General features: G+C 37.8%; 1 protein-coding gene across 7 annotated transcripts in view; it reads left to right on the forward strand.

Annotated features, from left to right (window-relative positions):
* PLD5 (phospholipase D family member 5) overlaps positions 1-14602 on the forward strand; it is a 164541-nt gene extending 149939 nt beyond the window's left edge. For all 7 annotated transcript variants that reach the window (XM_068185418.1, XM_068185419.1, XM_068185420.1 and 4 more), the window contains 5 exons: positions 3500-3697; positions 7005-7144; positions 8906-9071; positions 12549-12663; positions 13975-14602. In XM_068185418.1, the coding sequence (XP_068041519.1) occupies positions 3500-3697; positions 7005-7144; positions 8906-9071; positions 12549-12663; positions 13975-14210 (855 nt within the window). In that variant the 3' untranslated portion in view covers positions 14211-14602. The remainder of the gene's footprint in view (positions 1-3499; positions 3698-7004; positions 7145-8905; positions 9072-12548; positions 12664-13974) is intronic.
* The last annotated feature ends 5671 nt before the right edge of the window (positions 14603-20273 follow it).

Below are 20273 nucleotides of genomic sequence, written 5' to 3' on the forward strand. Positions count from 1 at the left end.
AATTCAGCAAGGAATTCCTCCTCTTGTCATAAAAATTACTATTTTTCTATCTGGACCATATTTATTACTTTTCATAGCTGAGTTCTGTAGTTAGAATATCATTGTACAGTGGGAGGAAACTACATTTCTTAAGCCAAGTATAATTATTCACTCTTCTGGTGCTTTAAGAAAGCCCTTATTGGCAAGGAAGTCAAACAGTAATTTGGTAGTCTTTGATAGTCGCTGTACACAAATGTAAATGGCATGAGGAAAAACAAGGAAAACCAGCTCCCATATTTTTCATTCTTTGATTGGAGCATGCATGGTAGTTCTTAACAAAGAGGAGAAGAAACCTGCACAAGAGAGGACAAAAAATTCTCTGTGCAGATAACCATTCCTTTTCCCAGTCCCTGGCACATGCCCTGGAAATGTCACTCACAAGCAAATGTACAACTTTATCTTCCAAAAACTTTTGTTCCATTTTGAGGTAATCAGTTTGTGATTCCATATTTTCATTTCACATTTATCTTCCTCAGTTTCATTAAGCTTTTGATTTTTTGAGATCTTCTTCACTTTAACTTTAAGTGACATTTTCATTACTATATTAATTGCTCTTAAAATGCTGGATGAAGAAATACTTCCCTTGCCTTAAGAGCTCCTGCCCTGAAGGGTTTTACCTTAACAGATACCTCAGATGATGCTTAGCTGAAGGTTTCCATGATGATAAGTCAGGGATCAACACTCAGATTTTGATTCTTACAATATAGATGTTTTTTTCTGCTTCTCCTCTGAGACTACTAAAAAAAAAGCCTGTAATGACAGCAGCTCTCAAACAGAAGAGAAAGTCTTTTCTCTTATCTAGATTCATACTAAATCTGTCGCTACCAGATTCCTGCTGCCCTCTATGACTCCAGGATTATAAGGCTTCATGATTCATAGGAAGAAGAGCAGTTTCTCCTCACCTCAGAGTTAAACTACGCTCAGTGTAGAAGGTGTTTCTGAAACAGGCTTTTTTTTTGTCTCCAAACTTACTGGGGCTGTTACACAAGAAAAGAGACAGGTGGGGTTTTACTATGTACATGTATTGTTTGTGTTTCAAGGGGATGTATCACACCTAACCCGAGAGGGTCACAGAGTGACAGGCTGACATGTAAACCAGTTTCTTAAGAAAATTCGGTTTGCACAACAAGCATCAGAGTCACTGTCTGCCCTCTTCCTATGGCTCTGAATCTACTGTTCAGGTTGAGTTAAATTTGAACTTAAGTTTATAAAACTTAATGAAAACAGGCAGCAGAGGATATCTGTGTTTTCCCAGCGAGGGAGAGGAGCCCTGCCTTTATCATGTATTAGGGAATCCCCGTGGGGAAAAGCTTCAGAAGCAAGAAAAGCTTTGATCAGTGCTTTGAGAAGCCAACTGCAAGACGCAACACCTTGGGAAGGCAGCGTTCATTCTGCGCTGTGAACACGTGTCTGGGTGGCTTCACTGCAGCCCGTGGTTTGAGCCTGTTCCCTGCGGGCGGGGGAGCGGCCGCGCCTCAGCCGGGCAGCCCGCGGCTCCCGCCAGGAGCTCCGGGGAGCGTCTGGTCCCTGCGCTCCTGCTCGAGGGGAGAGGCTGGCGCTAAGGCGTGCCTAATGCTTCGTTTGGCACTCCGGCGGGGTGGTGATCTGTGAAAGTGGCATTTAACAAAACCCATCAGTGCCCCTGGCTTCCTCCCTATCTCTACATGAAAAACCACTTAGGTAGAAGGGCAGTCTCTTAATTCACGGGGAGGGGACGCACTGCAGACTGCAGGCACTCCTGTTGCGAGGAGAGTTGCTCATGCAGATGCAATCCTGGCAGCTTCTGGTGTGCAGTGAGGACCCTTTCATCTTTACTTTTAATAGAATGGATAAAGTGGAATGACTATAATGGGACTGATAAATGAAAGGAAAACTGTAACCACATAATTATGTCAGAATCAACTAACAGCCATGAAAAGCCGATTAAACCGCATTATGCAGATAGATGTAACAGAGTACTATTAGCAAGTCCTCTGCAATGGCATGCCTGGCAATTAAGAGAGCTGTATTGGCAGCACACAGTGAAAACAGTGTTAATGTATAGTTAAAAATATTTGGAGACAAATAGTGCCCAGACTATGGGAACAGTCTAGAGATGAATACAGGAGCATCCTCAAAGAAACCAGCACCCAGGAGAAAAATTAAAGATGTTATTCCAAATGGATTCTTCAGCTAGGATGTTGGTCATATTTATATTTAGCATCAACATTAATTTACTGGCTTATCCAGAAATGAAAGGCTGCAGTGCAGTATGTCTTTTTTTTCCAACTCTCTACAAATTTCAGGTTGTGCAGGCTAACAGATTAAAGAAGCTTGCAGAAATATACTGATTTAGGTAGCAATAATATTAGGTCTTGTTCCTGTGGTTACAACTCTTTGGCAAATATTTAGGAACGAGATAGCTCAGTGTTGTTTATTCCTAGGGATGTGGTATTTCCTGGCTGGGGACATGAAGAACGTGTCACCCATAGAATTTCCTTCTCACTGGAGTATTGTGCTCACCCACTACAGAAGGAGTCAAGGTTCAATTCTATCCTTTGCTTTCCCTCTGCCCACTCCTGCAGAGTGGTTCTCATTTGCAGTCAGGGAGAATTGCACTGGAACAAGCTCTGAGATATCATCAGTGTGGGGTTCAGAGTTCCCACAGGCTTTAAAGAAAGACATGCTTTTACCAGAAACTAGTCCATGTAACTGTGGAGATTCATCTAAGGGAATAACATCAGTGGGAAGGAATATTTTGGAGTGAAAGGGTAAGCATGCTGGAGAGTTCATATTACACTTATTTTCTTCATCATGCCAGGCAGACTACTCAGGCATTCTACCAAGAGAGTTTGCCTGCAAAAAGCCAGCATGGATCCTTTAAATATTTATCCTACATATGTTTTTCCAACAGATACATGCAGATTTTCTTCTTGCTTTGTTTAAGAAGATGACTGAACTATTATTAAATACAGGTAATGAGAGGTCAATAGCACCCGGGCCCACACCAGTCCTTTCTTGAGCTATTCTAAAGCAAAGGAAGGGAAGAGAGTGAGCATGTGCTTACATTTTGATTACAAAAGCCAGATAATATATTCAGCATGAAATTCTGTCAACAACTTAGGTACTAGGGCTGTACAATTAATGAAATCTCTGCCAAAACAAGATTTACAATGATCAGGAGATGTGCTTTTACCTAAATGAGAAGTGAGATTGTGCCTGTTGAAGGCTAAAGAATTTAATTGTACTCTGTTGTCTGTATTTACTTGGAGTATTTTTCTCATAATTCATATGTGAGAATGTTGATGCTTATAGAGTACATTCTGTGAGAGAAAAGTATCATTATCTCCCTTTTAACACGAGAAGAAACTGACACCCAGAAAACTGGGGTACCCAAGGTGAGGTTTTTGTGTTCTTGCTGCATACTTCCACAGATCCACCAGTGAAAATATCACTAATGATCCAACTTTTAATTTCATAGATGAAGGAACTTGGTGTCATTGTATACAACTGTAGCTGCCTGGTCCTGGATTTACAAAGGATATTTGCCCTGTATAGCTCATTAAGATATAAGAATAAAATACCTCCGAGTTGGTCTAAGAGACTCTATGGAGTGTACGATACTCAAAATAAACTGACACTGCAGCTGAACGAGACAAAATCAGAAGCTTTTGTGTCGGTAAGTTCTGAAATGAGTTCCAGGGGTGGGGGGTGAAGGGAAGAAATGTACTTAACCTGCAAGATTTTTGAAAGACCTGGAAATTTGAAAAATCACTTTTTTTTTTTTTTTTTTTTTTTTTTTTTTTTTTTTTTTTTTTATTCTGGTTTCTATGACATGCAGTTTGCCAGGGCTTTAGATGCTGCAGGATTTCGTTTGAGCATTATTCAATTTCCCTTTCTCTGCAATGTTCAGCAATTTTCCAGTCATGTTCAGAAAACAATACAGAGACCCTTCAAACTAAATTTTTTTATTTATACTAATGGGTAGAATGTGAATGACTTGGGAGTAAATGAACCATTAATCAGACATAGAAAATGATACAGAATAAGCAGAGCTTGCATTTTTTATCAATGTAATTTATAAGGATTCACCCTATTGCAAAGTATTCGTACTTCTGTACAAGATCATCTACTTCAGCTTCATTTTTAAATGACATTTTAAAACTTCTAAAATCCAAGCAGTGATCCCCGTGGAAGCACTGTCTGTGCATGTATTTTTGATGGAAAGAAATGGAGTCCTCCATCTCATCAGTGATGTAGCAAAACTGGAAATGTACCCAAGTGAGATAGAGATGATGGAAGATGTGGATTGTCATGCATTTTGGGTGTAATTACATGAGTGTTAAACCACCCCTTCAAAATCAGGAATATAAATAAAGTTGCTGAGAGTAATTTTCCATACTCTCTAAAACAAGGGCAAAACCACCATTGCTTTATAGCCATGTTGTGTCTAAAACAACATAACACATGTAGCCCACTGTTAAGTTGTACAGCCACTGGCATCAGACGGTGCAGATGAGTGGTCATACAGGGCAGGGTTCCCCTTCACCTGCTGGGCACCAGGCAATGTTCTGCTGTCCAGGATTTTTCCTACTCCTACAATCAGTGGACAGAGAGAGAACTATTTTGGAGTGAAAGTGTGGAAGTGCCTAAGACAGCCAGAATAAATAGTGCTTTGATAAAATGGACACTTCCATTGATTCTGGAGAATCTTAAGGACTAGATTAAATGAGAGACAGACTTTTGGACAGTTTGCTAAGGCACTGTGAAATGAAATCCTATTCCTTTCTAAGAAATCTGTAAGAAGTGGAGAAATCCTGCTGAAGGTTGATCCTGGAGGGGAGCACAGAATAGAAAGCTGGTTAAGGCCCAGTTTAAGGAATCTTGGAAGGAATCTACCTTTTTTTTCAGTTTGCAGAGTGTTCCCTTCCTCTCTGTGATTTTTTCCTTTCCTGTGGGCAAGGAAGCCTCTTCTCTTGGTATTTCACTTTAGAAAACAAAAGGAAGAACTCAGTGATACTCAGAAGCTTGGATCACTGAAGTCCAACTCCAAGAGCTACCTGAATTTGTATCCACAGCCACTTGGGCTGGTTCTTTCTTCTGAAAACAGGCTCTTGAATAAATTTATCACTCACTAGAAAATTCTCGGTGTTTGCCAGCAGACCCCTCTGAAGTACAGTCCTGGAGTTGCTTGGGACTGAGTGGACGGAGTGTTAATGCTGCTGTGTGTTCCTGAGCAAATGATCAGAAGGAAGTTCCCAGGCGCCAGGCAGTTCCCTTGCTACTGTGGCAGTTCTGCCTGGGGCAGAGACAGGCTGCTGTCTCCCTGTGGGTTCGGGATAGCACACCCCCTAGCAGGGGCATGGAAAGCTGCTGTTCCTAGACAGAATAAAGGCTTGTTCTGATAGGTGAAGAGGAGGAACAAGTGTGTGCTTGATCAGAACAGCAAGTGCTACACAACATGGAGACAAGTCCTAAGCCAGTCCATGGCTGCGGGGCAGGCATCAGCTGTGCCAGAGAGTAACAGGTGGAATGCCAAAGCACAGTGCACAGTGAGAGTTTTTACTGAGATTTTTCTCCTAATTATCTTCAGGAAGTCTTTCACTTTCAGATATTTGTATTGAACACATCCAAAGAAGACACGCGCATAACAATTTCTTTCTTCAGCTGTTCTGTAACTTTAAAGTTCAAGAAAATAATACAAGTGTTAAGAATAGCATCTCAGAGCAATAACAGCCAAAAAGTTTCAGATTATTGAAATAAGTTTTATTCAATATTTTAACCATATTTAAATCCCTTTACACTTTGTTCTTGAGTTGACATTATTTTTTTGAAAACTTATTTCAATGTTTGTGCTATATAAAACAAGCGCAATACACAGTCATTGAATTTTTTTGTTATACTTTGGAATCATAGCTTAGTGTTGCTTAGCAACAAACTCATCTTCCAGCCAGGATAAAATGTAAGAGTTTTTGGTTTTTTAGTGTTCAGGAATGAATCTGGAATATTGGTATTGAAATCTTGCTACAGTTAATTTTCTAGTATTTTCTGTACTTAGTTGTAGTAAATCCTTAGGAACACCAGTCAATAATAAAAAAACACTGTGACAGGCAGTGTACTGAAATTAAGGAAGACTAATAAAACCCTTGGGATCTTTCCCTAAAGATGCCTATCTGGATCTGCAACCCAAGCAAGCAACCCAAGCAAGTAACGAAGGTGAGAAGGTGATACAGTGGCAGGAAAACACCTGTTCCAGCTGGGTTAAAGTGCCTTCGACAACCTCTGTCCCAGGAATGAAGTTGTTGCCTGCAATCAACTTGAAAGGGGGGTTCACTTTTCTCTCTCTGTTTGTGCAACAGAGTAGAAAGTCCTGGGCACATCTGCCACAGATGAGCAATTTCTACTGGCTTCACCTTGCCTTCAACAGCCCCAGACAGAAGGCAGAAAAGCTGCAATCTGGGCTTGTACCAGCTCTGTACTGGAAAATTCATACCTGAACCTTTGTTTTAAAGATAAGTTTCTTGCAAAACTGCAGCATCTCCCTGCAACTGACATAAAACACTTAATTCCTGCTCACAATGAAGGATCAGGCTCATGTGGCAAGAACATATGAACACTCCATCCAATGGAAAGCAGTCCTGGGGCTCTTTGGAACAAAATTCTCTGAAATGTAACTTCAATTACATTGATAAGTAATTGATAACAGTGGTGTATGTTATCAATTACAGCTTCTTTCATAACAGTGGATGTTTTGAAGTCTGTGTCTTTTGCATTTTACCCACAGTTACACCTAAACGGTGAGGCTTTTGAGGGCCAAGTAAGCAAGTAGCTTGCCTTGGTAGCTGTGAGTATTCTAGCAGGACAGGTGAAGGTATTAGTAAATAATCTCTGCTAAAATAATGGATACGGCTTCTCATCTCAAGAAGACTGAGGGGGAGAGAAATTAAATAATTTTTAATGCCATATTTGAACTTTTCCTTTCACAGAACTCACCTAAACTCTTCTGCCCCAAGGACAGAGTCCTGGATATTGAAGCTATCTACAGTGTTATTGACGATGCCAAACAGTTTGTGTACATTGCTGTCATGGACTACTTGCCCATTGTCATCGACACCAATGCTAAACGGTGAGTGTCCAGGTCCAGGCCCAGCTGGTTACCATAATGCCAGTAGGGTGTGCTGGAGAAAATGAACCCACAGGAGGTTAGTTACTACTGTGCACCGATTTCTTGGGGCCCAATTCTGCTCTTATTGAAATCAGTGAGAGTCCTGCCATTGACTTAAATGGGAGCAGAATTGGGACCTAAGAGGACATTTCCAGTTCTGTGTCCTAAGCTTTGGATCTGCCTGTTGAAGGAGATCAGAAATTGTCTAGTCTGACCATCTGCACGTGACTGGGACCCAGGAATATAACAGTCTGCTTATACATGAGTCCTATTTCTTACACTATTATATTGACTATTGTAAGACCACAACTACTGGTATATTATGAGTATCATGCAGATATTCAACATGACAGAGTGTGTGGGTGTGTTAAGAGAGAATTAATGTGTTCTGACTTGTATATAGTGTAGGAAATGTCATTATCTTACTGGCATACACATATAAATGAAAATTCCTAGTTCAGAATAGATTACATTTGAATGATATCACAGTTCAGTTAGCTGAGAGGTGCTAAACCCAAACAAAACTACATAATTTTCGAACAGTCCATTTGTATGGACCATTAAAAAGCATTCATGGACCCAACATTGGAGCCAGAGTGCATCAAAACCATCCAGCTCAGGAGGCAAGTATCCAGTGGTCCCTCTTACTCTTGATAATGTTCACAATTAATTTAGAATCTAGCAAAGCCTGCTGTTCCATCTATGCATTTTATCTGAACACAGTTAAGCCAACTTGAGCATGTGGTTATGTACTCTTTTCTATTTAGAGCTGTTCTGTTCAAATTTTTCAAAAAATAATTATCATATCACTGATATCAAGCATAAATTCTTTTAAGTCTATGAGAGAGTTTTTCCAATAAACTCATTATGTACAGCCTCCATTACAGGGAAAGAATCATGGGCAGTGCTGTAGGAACCTCAGTTTCATGACATGTATCCCTCCTACTTCTCCTTTATGTTGGAAAGCAGCTTAGTATGTAGAACCACTACAGTGTTGCATGTTATCTCCTATACTCCTCCTTACTTTATTCTCATGGTGGAAGAATTCAGAAATCTACTGGATTAGGGAGATGCAGGGAAGCCACCTGTGTGAATCCTTCAATGTTTTTCCTTCATCATGGCTTTGTGTTTGAGGCACTGCCCCAGCTTCTCTACTTCGCCAGCTCCCAGTTCATGCTTCTAAATTATTTTCTGGCGTGGTAGAGCTCAGATTTCATTAGTCCAGATGTTTTGATGCTGCTGGAATGTAGAAAATATGCATGTTTCTTTGTTTAATTCTCCCTGCCCTGACCTGCTCACACCAAATGTCAGGAATACAAAGCTAACTGTCAATTGTGAGACTAGCACCATGGAAGCCACCATCCCATTCCTGGCAGAATTTCTGCAATCCTCATCACATAGCATCCTCTGTAAGCAACCCATCTCATCTGCTGCTCCTGAAGGACGCAGGCACTCTGCACAGCAGCTCTGTTTCCCAAGGAGAAATTAAAGAAGGCATTCCAGTCCCCAGCCTGCGCAGTCCCAGTGCATAGGGGTTCAACAAGGGTCGTCAGCCAGGGAGAGATGCGGTGTCCCAGCTCCCTGACCTGTGCCACCAGGGAAAGCCTCTGTGGCCGTGTCTGGGTTGGCCAGCAGCGCCCTCTGGCTGCGACTCTCGGGCACGGGACCGGCTCTCCCAAATTTTTTAAAGTTTTCTGCAAATGTTACCTTCTTTCTCCACAGGTACTGGCCATATTTAGATGGGAAGATAAGAGAAGCATTAGTTTTACGAAGTATTAAAGTACGACTTCTCATAAGTTTCTCAAGAGACACAGATCCCCTTACTTTTAACTTTGTTTCATCTCTGAAAGCTATTTGCACTGAAGTTCCAAGCTGTAGTTTGAAAGTTGTAAGTATAATCCATGTTGCTTTAAAATATAAGATATTCCCCACCCCCTCCCCAAAAATAGAATCAAGAAAATATAACAACTGAGAAATTTTTCTGTTATTATCAAAGTTTTCTAATTCAGTTAAATATCAGGAAATGTAAAATATTGAACATAATTTATTCCTAGTAGCAACAGAATTTGAAATTTAGACAGAAAAATATATTGGTGCCAAAAGGTAACCAGTGTGGTGGACAGCCTTTGCAAAACACCATATGTGGTCTTTCACAGCAAAACCAACAGAGTGAACTGTAGCCGCTGGTCATGTTTATTCTGTGAGGTAAGAGTCAATCTGACAGCACAAAAATGTGATTTAGTCTGCATTCTTGTAACCTTACTGTTAAGATGTGTAAGCATCTACTTTTTTTCCAGTCAAGTGAAAAGTACAAGAAAAAATAATGAAGATTTTATATTAAATTCAGACTACAAATTCAAAATTGTGAAGATCAGAAATGACACTCTGGGGCCACATTAAACATGCAGTATAGGAAAGTGAGAAATACCATACAAATGTATTAGAGAACAGAATGTATGGTAAGTGCTACTTCCAGTGTGACACACTTCACTTTTATGAAGTTGAGGCACACTGGAAATCAGTCACCTTGGATTTTGATTTGAGGGGGGGGGGGTGGGTTTATTTGGTTTTGTTTTGTTTTTTTCAGGTAACAGTTCTAAATTATCTGCTGAATTATTTTGATTTCCTAAATTGATAATCCCGTAAATCCTTCTGGTTTTTTGAAAATTGACAACAGTTCTAGAAAGGAAGTACTATTTCTTATACACACAATAAGTGGTATTATGCATATCTAGAAATAGGGCTTTTTGTTATAATGTATGTTGCTATTATAGTTACCTCAGTAAAAAAGCAGCATAAAGTGTGGTTTTAAGTCAAAAAACCCCATACATAGCTGACTCTGTTTAAGCTACTTCAATTATAAGTAACTTCTAGCTTGTTCTATATTTATCATCAAAATTCTATTTACATAGTCAAAATTTTTTTGCAAGTGGCACCTAATACTTACATCCATTCCCATCTATTCACAGCAGGTAAAATCTTTTGTACAGAATTTATCTTGTCAAGAACTAAATGATAAAAGGAAAAAAAAAAACTGCTCCTAAACATCTGTTCTAGGTAAATAGTCCAGCTAGAGTCTCTGTAGTTAGAAAATACAAAAACAATTTTCAGTAAAAAAATCAGCTGTAGAGAGTTGTAAAGGTACAATACTAAGTCAGTTACCTCTGTGCTGTGCATCACGTTTCCCATTCTGGGTGAACCACTGTCTTAAATAAGCCTTGGTATGAGTAATAACCCAAGGGTCAGAGCTTGCTGGTGTCAATTTGATTTTGGCTGAAAAAAGTGTCATAGACTCCATCTCAATACTCTTTTAATTAAAAAAGCATGGCAGATGAGCAACTGCTTTTTAAAGCTGCAATTCTTCTGTATTCATCTGTTATAGCCAGGATCAAAGTGAAACAAAACTATGTGTGTGTATGGAGGAGAAAGAATAGGTTAAAAAAGTAAAAAACTAAATTACCTTTTGAACTGTTGAAAACACTCCTTTTCCCTCTTGGTTTTGCTTTGTCTATGAGAAAACATAAACTAACCTCAGTACAAAAAATACTGTCTTGCAGACATGTATTGTGTGTGTTTATATACAAAACCACTGAAATTTTAAGAGAAACCTGTTACTAATTCTGATTAGTAAACTTTAAATTGCTAGGCTGCCACAGTACCTCCATATGGTTCTGACCAAAATGCCACACACACCTGCACTACATGACCTCCTATCCCTGTGTTGCTCTGTTCTTTTGGGGCCAATATATCCTACAAAGCATACTTAGTAACATCTTATTTTTCATTTCACTTTTGATCCTTGTGATATGCCTTGCCTTGATTGTTTATTTTGGTTTGTTTTTTTTTTTTTTCCTTATCCCTGTTGGAAAGACCAGTTTGGCTTGAAAGTTTCCAGTGAGTGCAAATGGCTGGCTGTAGCTGCAGGGTGCACTGGTTTGCCAATGGTCATCTTGGAGAAGGAGATGCAGATGTAATTTCTCTGTTGGATGGGAATCTCCTCCTGGTTTCTCCAGGTCTCTGACCAGGCTAGTGCAAGTTTTGGTATTGCCTTACTACAACTATAGAGTTAGGGCACTGCGACCCTGTTACACCTGACATTTTCAGCATCTCCGAGTCCCATTCACAGAAGGATTAATAATTACTGGTTTCAATGAAACTGTTTTTAGAATGCAAACTCAATACAAGTACTCTGAAGAAAATGGTCACTGGAAGAACTTGCACCTAGAAAGCTTTCTTTGAGGACTAACTAAATGCTGTAAGCACACAGCCAAAGGGCAAGGAGTAACCTGTATACCAAACTGCTGCTGAAGTGGGGAGCTGTGTCCTATGCACATGTGGTCATGAAATTAAAGCTTGAATCGGAAAGGGCAGACTCAAGGGGAAGAGCTCACCATTGTGCTTCTTGGGACTTTAATTACTGTATTCCTTAAGTTTTGTGTTCTTGGTGCTGTAAATCCATCCTGTGTGCACGAATGCCTGCTCTAAACACTCAAGGAGCAGCAGGAAGGAGCCAGCTCTGTTGTGCACAGTGCTGAACAGAGAAAGGTGTGTGCTTTGAAAGGGCCCACAGAAGTTATGAGCTAGAACAAAATTGTCTCTAGACAACTGGAAAACACAAAGGAGTGGCAAGGAACATCTCTCTACAGCCAAGTTATTCTTGAGTGTCTATATGAATCTATTTTTGAGTTGTGCGGGTGTATTCTTGCTCATTTTTGTTTGTTACTGATAAAATGAGTGCATATGGCTCTAAACTATAAATAAACAAATAAATAAATAAACAAATCTTGCTCCTACTTCACTTTCCAGGGTAAAACATTTTCCTCTTGTTGCGTCAAAAATTTGATCTCTTTATACCAAATTTTATCTTGAAAAGCTTCTAAGTTTCTGAAATGGCAAGTTTCCTGTTGGAAACTATGCAATGTTTGCTTGCAGAGTTATTAATTCAGCTGTTGCCGGGTCTGCCAATCCCAGTCATGAAGCAGACTTCAAAACCCCAGTGTCCCTTGAAAAATGAGGAAATGAGTTAAAGGAAAGTTCCTGGCTCTTACCATGGAGAACAGAAAGATGTTTTTGGTTTGTTTTTTTTTCATTTTACAGCCTTTATTACCTGGCACTCTATTGCTTTTAGCATGCAGTAGCCATATACTTTGTATAGTTCAGAATGCCAAGACAGGAGTATCACAAACAATGAGAATTTAATTAGAAATAATACAATGTGCAGCATTTTATTAAAGGTAATGCTTGGCAAGAAGCTCTTCTATAGTACCAGCTCATTTTCAATAAAGATTAGAGAACAGACTGTATTTTTTTCTGTGTCTTATAGAGCAATTCTCATTAACCTGTGCTTCCTTCTATTTTATGGCAGAAATTTTTTGACCTTGAGGAAGAGAGTGCCTGCTTTCGTAAAGAACAGAAGAACATTTCCCTTCCCAAATTGAATCGTAACAAATACATGGTGACTGATGGAGCTGCGTATATTGGTGAGTAACCACATCTTAAGACATTCTAGTTTGTATTCAAAAGCCTGAAATAACAACCTTTTGTAGATGAGCAATCTACAGCTGATATGTTCTTCAAGTAAAGATAATAGTTCATTTCTTTGGGAACCTGGATGATGACTGAGCTTTGAGACTCTTCTCATTCAAAACCTTTTCTTCCTTCTGAATCAGTTTCTCAAGACCAACATTCTGCTTTCAGTATCCTAAAACAGACTGAAAGCACAAATATAACACAATTTATGAAGCAGGTATTAGCATATTCTCTTGTTCTGCAATCCAATGAAGATGGAGTGTTCTCCTTTCCCCATGTTTTTAATAAAGCTATGTTCAATCCTGGCAAATACTGTACAGATGCTGTTCATCCTCATCATCCAAAGCCTTACTCCATTTACCGGAAGGACATTTCAGACAGCCTTCTAACATTAGGTACATATCTAACTGGTATTTTGGGTTAAAAGTGTATTTAAGTAAAATTGCGGTGTGGCACCTCACAAAAGTTTGTTCTTTTTTTTCACTTTTACTTGAAAGCATAGGAAAAAATGTCCCCTATAATGAGGTTTCAATTTACCATCCTTGATAACTTTAGAATTCTTAACGTTTCCTGCTGAAGTAACAGCCTTGTTTGTCCAAAACACTGCATGTGTTTTAAGTGTATAATTTAAAATACTTACAGTTTTAGTGAAATAATAAAAAAAATGTAGCTGAAGCACTTGATTTACCTGTTTTCCATTAGTTCAATTAACCTTTTTGCCCTGCTATCCCCAGGATTCAAAGTGCTTATTTGTTACCTTAGATTTCCACAAAGATAGTATTAACTGGCATAAACCAGTAAAATCTATTTTTCAAATAGATTATCTAGATTAGATAGATTATTTCAAATCTCAAATATTACCTGTCAGCAGGTAAGTTGTAAAATATCTACTGGTTTGGAACTCTGAATTGTTTATACAGAAAAAAAAATATTCTTAGCCTGAAAAGGCCAGTGAGGAAAGTAAATGGAGTAATGTAATAGATGTAAAAGGAAGAACAAATTCATTTTGAAGAAATAGAAGAATCTGTTTTCACTTTTGAAGACTTAGAGCTGTTAAAACTTCCAGAAACAATCTTCACTACACATGGTATGTATTGGAGCTTTTTTTTCTGCTGGTATTTAAAAAAAAAACCAACTTATTTCCATTTCTGCACTGGGGAAAATAGTGTTTCGTTCTGGATTGCCTTTAGGGAGATTGGCTTTTTATTTGGTTCTTTTGTTAATGTTAGAAACTCACTGTTTATTCCTGCCTTTGCTTGCAGGTAATTTTGATTGGGTAGGAAATGCTTTTACACAGAATGCTGGAGCTGGCCTTGTTATCAACCAAGCAGACACGGGGAACAGCACAAGCATCATTAAGCAACTCAAGGCTGTTTTTGAAAGGGACTGGTATTCACATTATGCCAAAAGTTTACAACCAACAAAAATCCCAAACTGCTTTAACCAGAAACTCAATAAAGGAACTTCAAATAAGACTTCCATGAGCAATGTGAATTAGAAGACTATTTTACCATTTAGTATGGCAATGAAGAATTATGTTGGGGTGTAGCCTTCTTTCATATTTACAGACAAAAGACTTAAAGAAAAAGAAAAAAAAAAAAGTTTGGTTTGGGGGGGTGTTTTTAGGAAAAAGCACACATATTAAATCTGTCTAACCTATATTCTCTATATTAATTATTTAAGACTTTCAAATTTGTTACTTCTGACACTGAATGTCATTTCTGATTCCATGTAAATTTAATGTTCCACATTTGAATTTATCAGCATGTGTCAGTGTCTCTGTTTTAGGACTTTCCCCAATTGCCAACATAGCTCGAGCAAACCTTGAGGCAAAATTAAGATTCAAGCTATGAAATGGCATTCTAAGATCAGTTATTGACATACAGATAGATGGCAAAGTTTCACCCATATAAATAATTCCTGTTGTATAACTACCCTGTCATAAAAATACTTACTGGTTTTGAGCATTTACTTTGAGTATTACTATTCCATGTCTTCTAACTAGCCTTAAAATACATTGGAGTTACAGGATTGGTAATTCCTTCGTCTCCTAACAGTATGAGAAATTTTTGAGGGGCTGGGGTTGGTTTCATCGAGTTTGTCATATTCCCTAAAGCCTCTCAGATTTTTTATCAAAGTACTGTGGATTCCTTTCAACAGAATAGTTATTTCCGATTACATGCATTTCTTCTAACAGTGAAAATCTCTGGGTTAATAGCTAAAACCTAGAACTGATTTTTTTTATGTTTTTGTAATCTGAAGAAAATTTCTTCCCCAAGTTAAATATTTATCCCGTGTGAGTCAGCAGATACGTGATGACTCATTATTAAACCAATGCACATATCAAAATCAAATACTGCTTTTTAGAAAGGCCAAGGGTTATGCAAAATCATGCAATAATTGTTGTTAAATGATCATGCAGCAATGTTGTTGATTTTTACACCTGAAGAATTTTCTTTCCTAACTTCTACTTTAAAAAGAAATAAAAATTGTGAAGTGACATTTTTTTTAATGCCATGCATATAGGTAAATACACCTGCATGGACAGAAAGTGATGCCTTCATTTAGACCATAGTTTTAGTTGGTGTCAAAAGTGTGCCTCTACAATCACAACTAAGTTGCGCCAAGAAGCAACTGTTCTATAAAAGTGTGAATTTACTCTTTGAAGAAATACACACAAATTTTTGATGACAGATTTTTCTCCAGTCAGAGATGTAATAGCATAGTTTCATAATAAAAATGTTTCACTACTATGCCTCTGATTCCATTGAAGAAACACCGCCATGAAAGCAATCTGCATTTTGCATTTTGTTAAATATTCACAGAACCTTTTCCAAAATGATGACTTTTCTTCTCATCTTCTGATGGCACACTTCAAAAGCAGAGGGCAAAAATGAGAAAGAAACTCAACTACATTCCAATGTATGCAGTTATTCTTAAGAAGAAGTTAAAAATCCACCTTGACTTTCAAAATATATCTCTTACTTATAAGGTAAAAAATTCAAATTTATTTCACATTGAGCACAGCTTAGGAAATTCTAATAAATTAACATATGCACAACTTCAAATTGTCAGCTAGAGATACCCCACAAGACTAATTATGACCCCAGAAGGCACACTTGACAAAGAATTTTTGTTTATTTTACAATTGCAAATATTTACGTCATCTTACTGAAAATAATGATTAATCAAAAAAACTTTTAAAATTGTCAACTTTTACAGAAAATATTTTGCACAGCTCCAATAGTCAATAGCATTTTCTGATATTCAGATAAACACATGCCATGTATTAGTCTCACACACACATAGAAAAGCATATAATCAGACATACTGATAAGAAACAAGTATTTTAAAAGAAAAAGCTTTCCTGTGTTGCTATGAGGAAAGATCTTTGTGATGAGAAATTTCTGGATTTTCTTCTTCTGTATTTGAGTATGTATAGCGTAGCATGTATAGGAGAGAGATTCCCAGCACTTAACTTACTTGCTGTGGATTTTTTGTTTTGTTTAAGAAATGAATATTAGTCCAGATTAGTTACTGGTGAAAATTTCAGCTGAGTTATACCACCAATAACTTTAGTCTTGTGAGTCAAAAACCCACAAAATGAATAAACAAAAAGCCCACCATGTTTTTTAAAGCTGGTTGAGATAGTTTTACAGTTTCTGAGGTCCCTATGGAGAGGGACTATCTTAAAGTTTGAGATAAACTTAATATCATGACCTTACATAAAACACAAAATAATTCATGCAAACAAAAAATCCGCACTGTCTGGAGTTGTTAATTGTAGCACCTAATGGCAATAATATACAGTAATCAATTAATGTAGCGGGTTTTTTCCCTCTTGCATTATGGATACTGCAAATGTGTTAAGTTTTTTACAAGACATCTTGTATAAAAGATGGAGGATCTGAGAGGAACACAAATTTGTCAGATGATAAAGCTAAGTTGTTTACAAAGCAGGATATATTGATTAAATTAGACTGACCATTGACTGATTTAGTATAACAAATGAATGGTAAAATAGTTTTACTGGACAGATCCTAGGAAAATGCAGATCATGAATACTAACAAGATCTGTTAGTTTGCAAATATTTTCTTATTGGCTAGCTAAACAGATTCTTGGTGCTTCAATGACCCCCCCCCCTCAAAGACCAGATACATAAATGTATTTTTTAAAAGTGGCAGTATGTTTTGGTTTTATGAATGGAAGAATTTGGGTGGTTTTGAGCAACTTTCAACATGAAATACTGGCCAGCCGTCTTATAAATGGAATGGCAGACTCAAATTTCATTTGGTATAAAGTATGGATCAATGCTGTAATAATTGTTTAGAATGGCTTCAGCTCCAAAGTAGTACATAAGGCCTTGACCTATTACATTAGCCAAAAGACAAAGTGCATCCTTGAACTTCAGCAAATAGGAAACTTAAAATACCAGATTTTTTTTTGAAACCATCTAAGGGGATTATTGCCAATTCTTGGGCCTAGGCTGGCGCTGTTGCTGCTTTACTAGATTTGCTAAAACAGCCTCAATTTTGGCTTCAGATCCTTCTACCACTGTAATAAATCGTAAGCAAATCCATAACAGTGATTTCACACTAGTTTAGCAGGGATCAGAATCTAAACTAGTTTCCTCTTGCTTCCAATCTCCTGAGTATCACCACTGCACAGGCTATTTCCTAATTTAACAGGGATTTGCATTCAGGGGTTTCTCACAGACCTCACAGGCATAACCCAAAAGATGCACTTTCTCTAGGCCCTTCTAACTGGCATTGGTAACTCTGTCATATTAAAGGCAATTTCCTAAACAGAACGGTTTTATTCTTAAAGAATATGGACTGTACTTGTTGTTTGCTGCAAACATTTACTAGTGCCTTATTCATACAAGTTTTTGTTTAACTGTTCCTCACATTAAGTCCTACTAAAGATCCTGTATCTAATACTGAGGCATAGAGCAAACTTCCTAAGTAAGACATTGTGATGTTTACAGTTTAGTACCTAAAACTAGAGTCACAAAAAGACAAAAACTGACTGCAAGATGTTGGTCCAAACCACAAGCACACCTAAACTGGAGCGTTTTTATCCAATCCCAGTTCAAGAACTAAATTTCACAATTTACTACTGGCTTCGTTATCAAATAATGTACAACACAGCTGAATGATTCTGTCCTGCCAAGGTATAAAATTTGAATTCCCCCAACATCTGGCTGCTATCAAAACCATAATCATAGGAATTCCTGTAGCACAGGTTGAAGTCCAAATATCATGCAGTGGCTACTTTCCAGATCTTGCATGTTAAGTCTCATGTTGTTTTGGGCCAGCTACTTTTTTCTGCCTGAAGCATGAACTAGTATCCACAGCTACTCTCACCTCTTGTTTGAAGACCAGAAAGGCATGGATTACATGCTACAGCACAATGGCTATAGCTGTACCCTAACAGGAGCAGATTTAGGTTTTACCCAATGTAGGCCCAATAAATCCAGGCTGTGCTGGTGGTTCAGAAGAGAGCTTGAGAAACAAGTAGAAAAGCCTCCAAATGCTATTTTTAAGACCTACCCATTATTTGCTGTACTACCAGCTACCTAAATTCTACTACTTTTTTGAGATTTGTACACATAAAAACTGAACAAGTAAGTTCTGTTACCTGCCAGTTAACCCTAATCTAAGAAAAAATCCAGAAAATGTATAGGGCTTTTTTGTGACTTTAGCGTGTACTTACTGGAAGGAATGTATGCACTTTCGTCAAGATGGTAAAGACATCAGCTGGCTCTTCTAGTTCTTCAGTCTGAAGTTCTAAATATTCCTGTCTCAGATGATTATACACTTGACTCCTGAGAATGGCCTTATAGAGTGCACTAAGTTATCTTCAAATCTTTCTGGTCTTCAAAATTAACTCTTCATTTTAATACAAATATACTGACTAAATATTCAGTATGTTTCCAGATGGTAATTTCTGGTGCTGTGTTTTTCTTCCACTCTTACCCTTTCTCTATCATCTTTCTCTATCTATATTTCTCTATCTATCATATATTCATGGGTTTCAGTCATCATTATTCCAATGCAATCTATGTAAAGAAACCAGAATGAATCCTTGGTGTGTTTAAAGTTCACAATGATGCCTCCTGAGTTGAAGGTACCACTTCTAACAGTGCTCCACTTCTAACACTGCAAGGTATAGCAGCTCAACTGATACTGTAGGAGATTGATTTTCTTAGCTGTAATTTTTCACTTTAATTACTGCTGGATGTTATTTATTAATTTCTCAGTATTGAATCAGGTTGCTCTTGGATCATAACTTTGCACAAATGCCTTAGAAGCTTGCCAAACTAGCATGTAAAAGAGACCTCATTCAAAATAGTTTAGACAAGAAAAGAACTCATGTGCTTTACACTCTGAAGGGTGCTGAAGTCAATGAATAAACTCCAGTCCTATAATAAAGTGGAGCTTTCTATTGTACCTCCTGTTTAGATTAATCCTGCATGGGCTTCCAAAAGTCTGTGAGAACTGTTTGTTTGGATTACCTTGCGATCAGGAATTTACAGAGAATCTGAAAATAATCCAGCTGTATTGAGTGGTTCAACACAGTAACTTAAACTGGGTTTTCATGAAAACACATTTGTATTACATATCCATATGATACAAACTGCATTAACATGCTAATGTCAGGTTTTCCCTACAGTTCAAAAACATGTAGGACAAAAAGCAGACTACTGCAGCCTATTTCTGAAAACGTTGTTAAAAATAGATTTTAAGAGCATACTTCAATTCTGGCTGCAAATTATTCTGCTGTAGTAATGTAGTCAGCTCTGTTTTGTTCACAACAAATTCTACACTGCGATTTTATAGGAAGACTCAATAACTTTTTAACCCTATAAAATAACTGTGATCATTCTCATTTTAAGAACAGAAGGAAGGTTGATGGCCAATTCAGGCTACAGAATGTAACAAAATATAATAAAATGGCTGGCAACTACAGCATTCCAGAGGATTATTTTATGTTATTTTATGTTGCATGGCCACAAACATGAACAATATGAATTACATGTATCACAATGGTGTTGCATGAACACATGGTGGACATTGAATCTCATACAGTAAAATCCATCCCTCTTGTAACAGCATATAATGTAGTAAGAATAGAGAGGAAGGGGTAAAAAGAGCCAGAGGCAAACTAACTTGGATCAGCTTGAGTTAATGGACTGGATGTTGACATACAACCTCTGGACTGCATTTTTATTTTGTTCCTCTCTCTGCAAAATCCTATGTTTCCTATGCATCCTCATTGTGCATCTTTATGAGTGAACTCCCATGACTGTTTTCAGAATGAGGAAGGAACTTTTTACAACTATGAACTTATGCTTAACAGAAAGAAATCAGCATGAATAAAAGTCTATTGATTTCTGTTTAGCAGATACCAAGTAGTAAAGCACTATTTGAAATGGGACTCCTTGGACATTAGAAGTTTATAGTGTAATATAAGCAAAAATTGACAACATAGCAGATGCCTGCAAATTTCACATCACACACAGCATTTGCTTGTGATTTGTTTGTTCTCTCAATGTAC

Source organism: Anomalospiza imberbis, chromosome 3 (genome assembly GCF_031753505.1).
Source record: "Anomalospiza imberbis isolate Cuckoo-Finch-1a 21T00152 chromosome 3, ASM3175350v1, whole genome shotgun sequence".
Lineage (NCBI taxonomy): Eukaryota > Metazoa > Chordata > Aves > Passeriformes > Viduidae > Anomalospiza > Anomalospiza imberbis.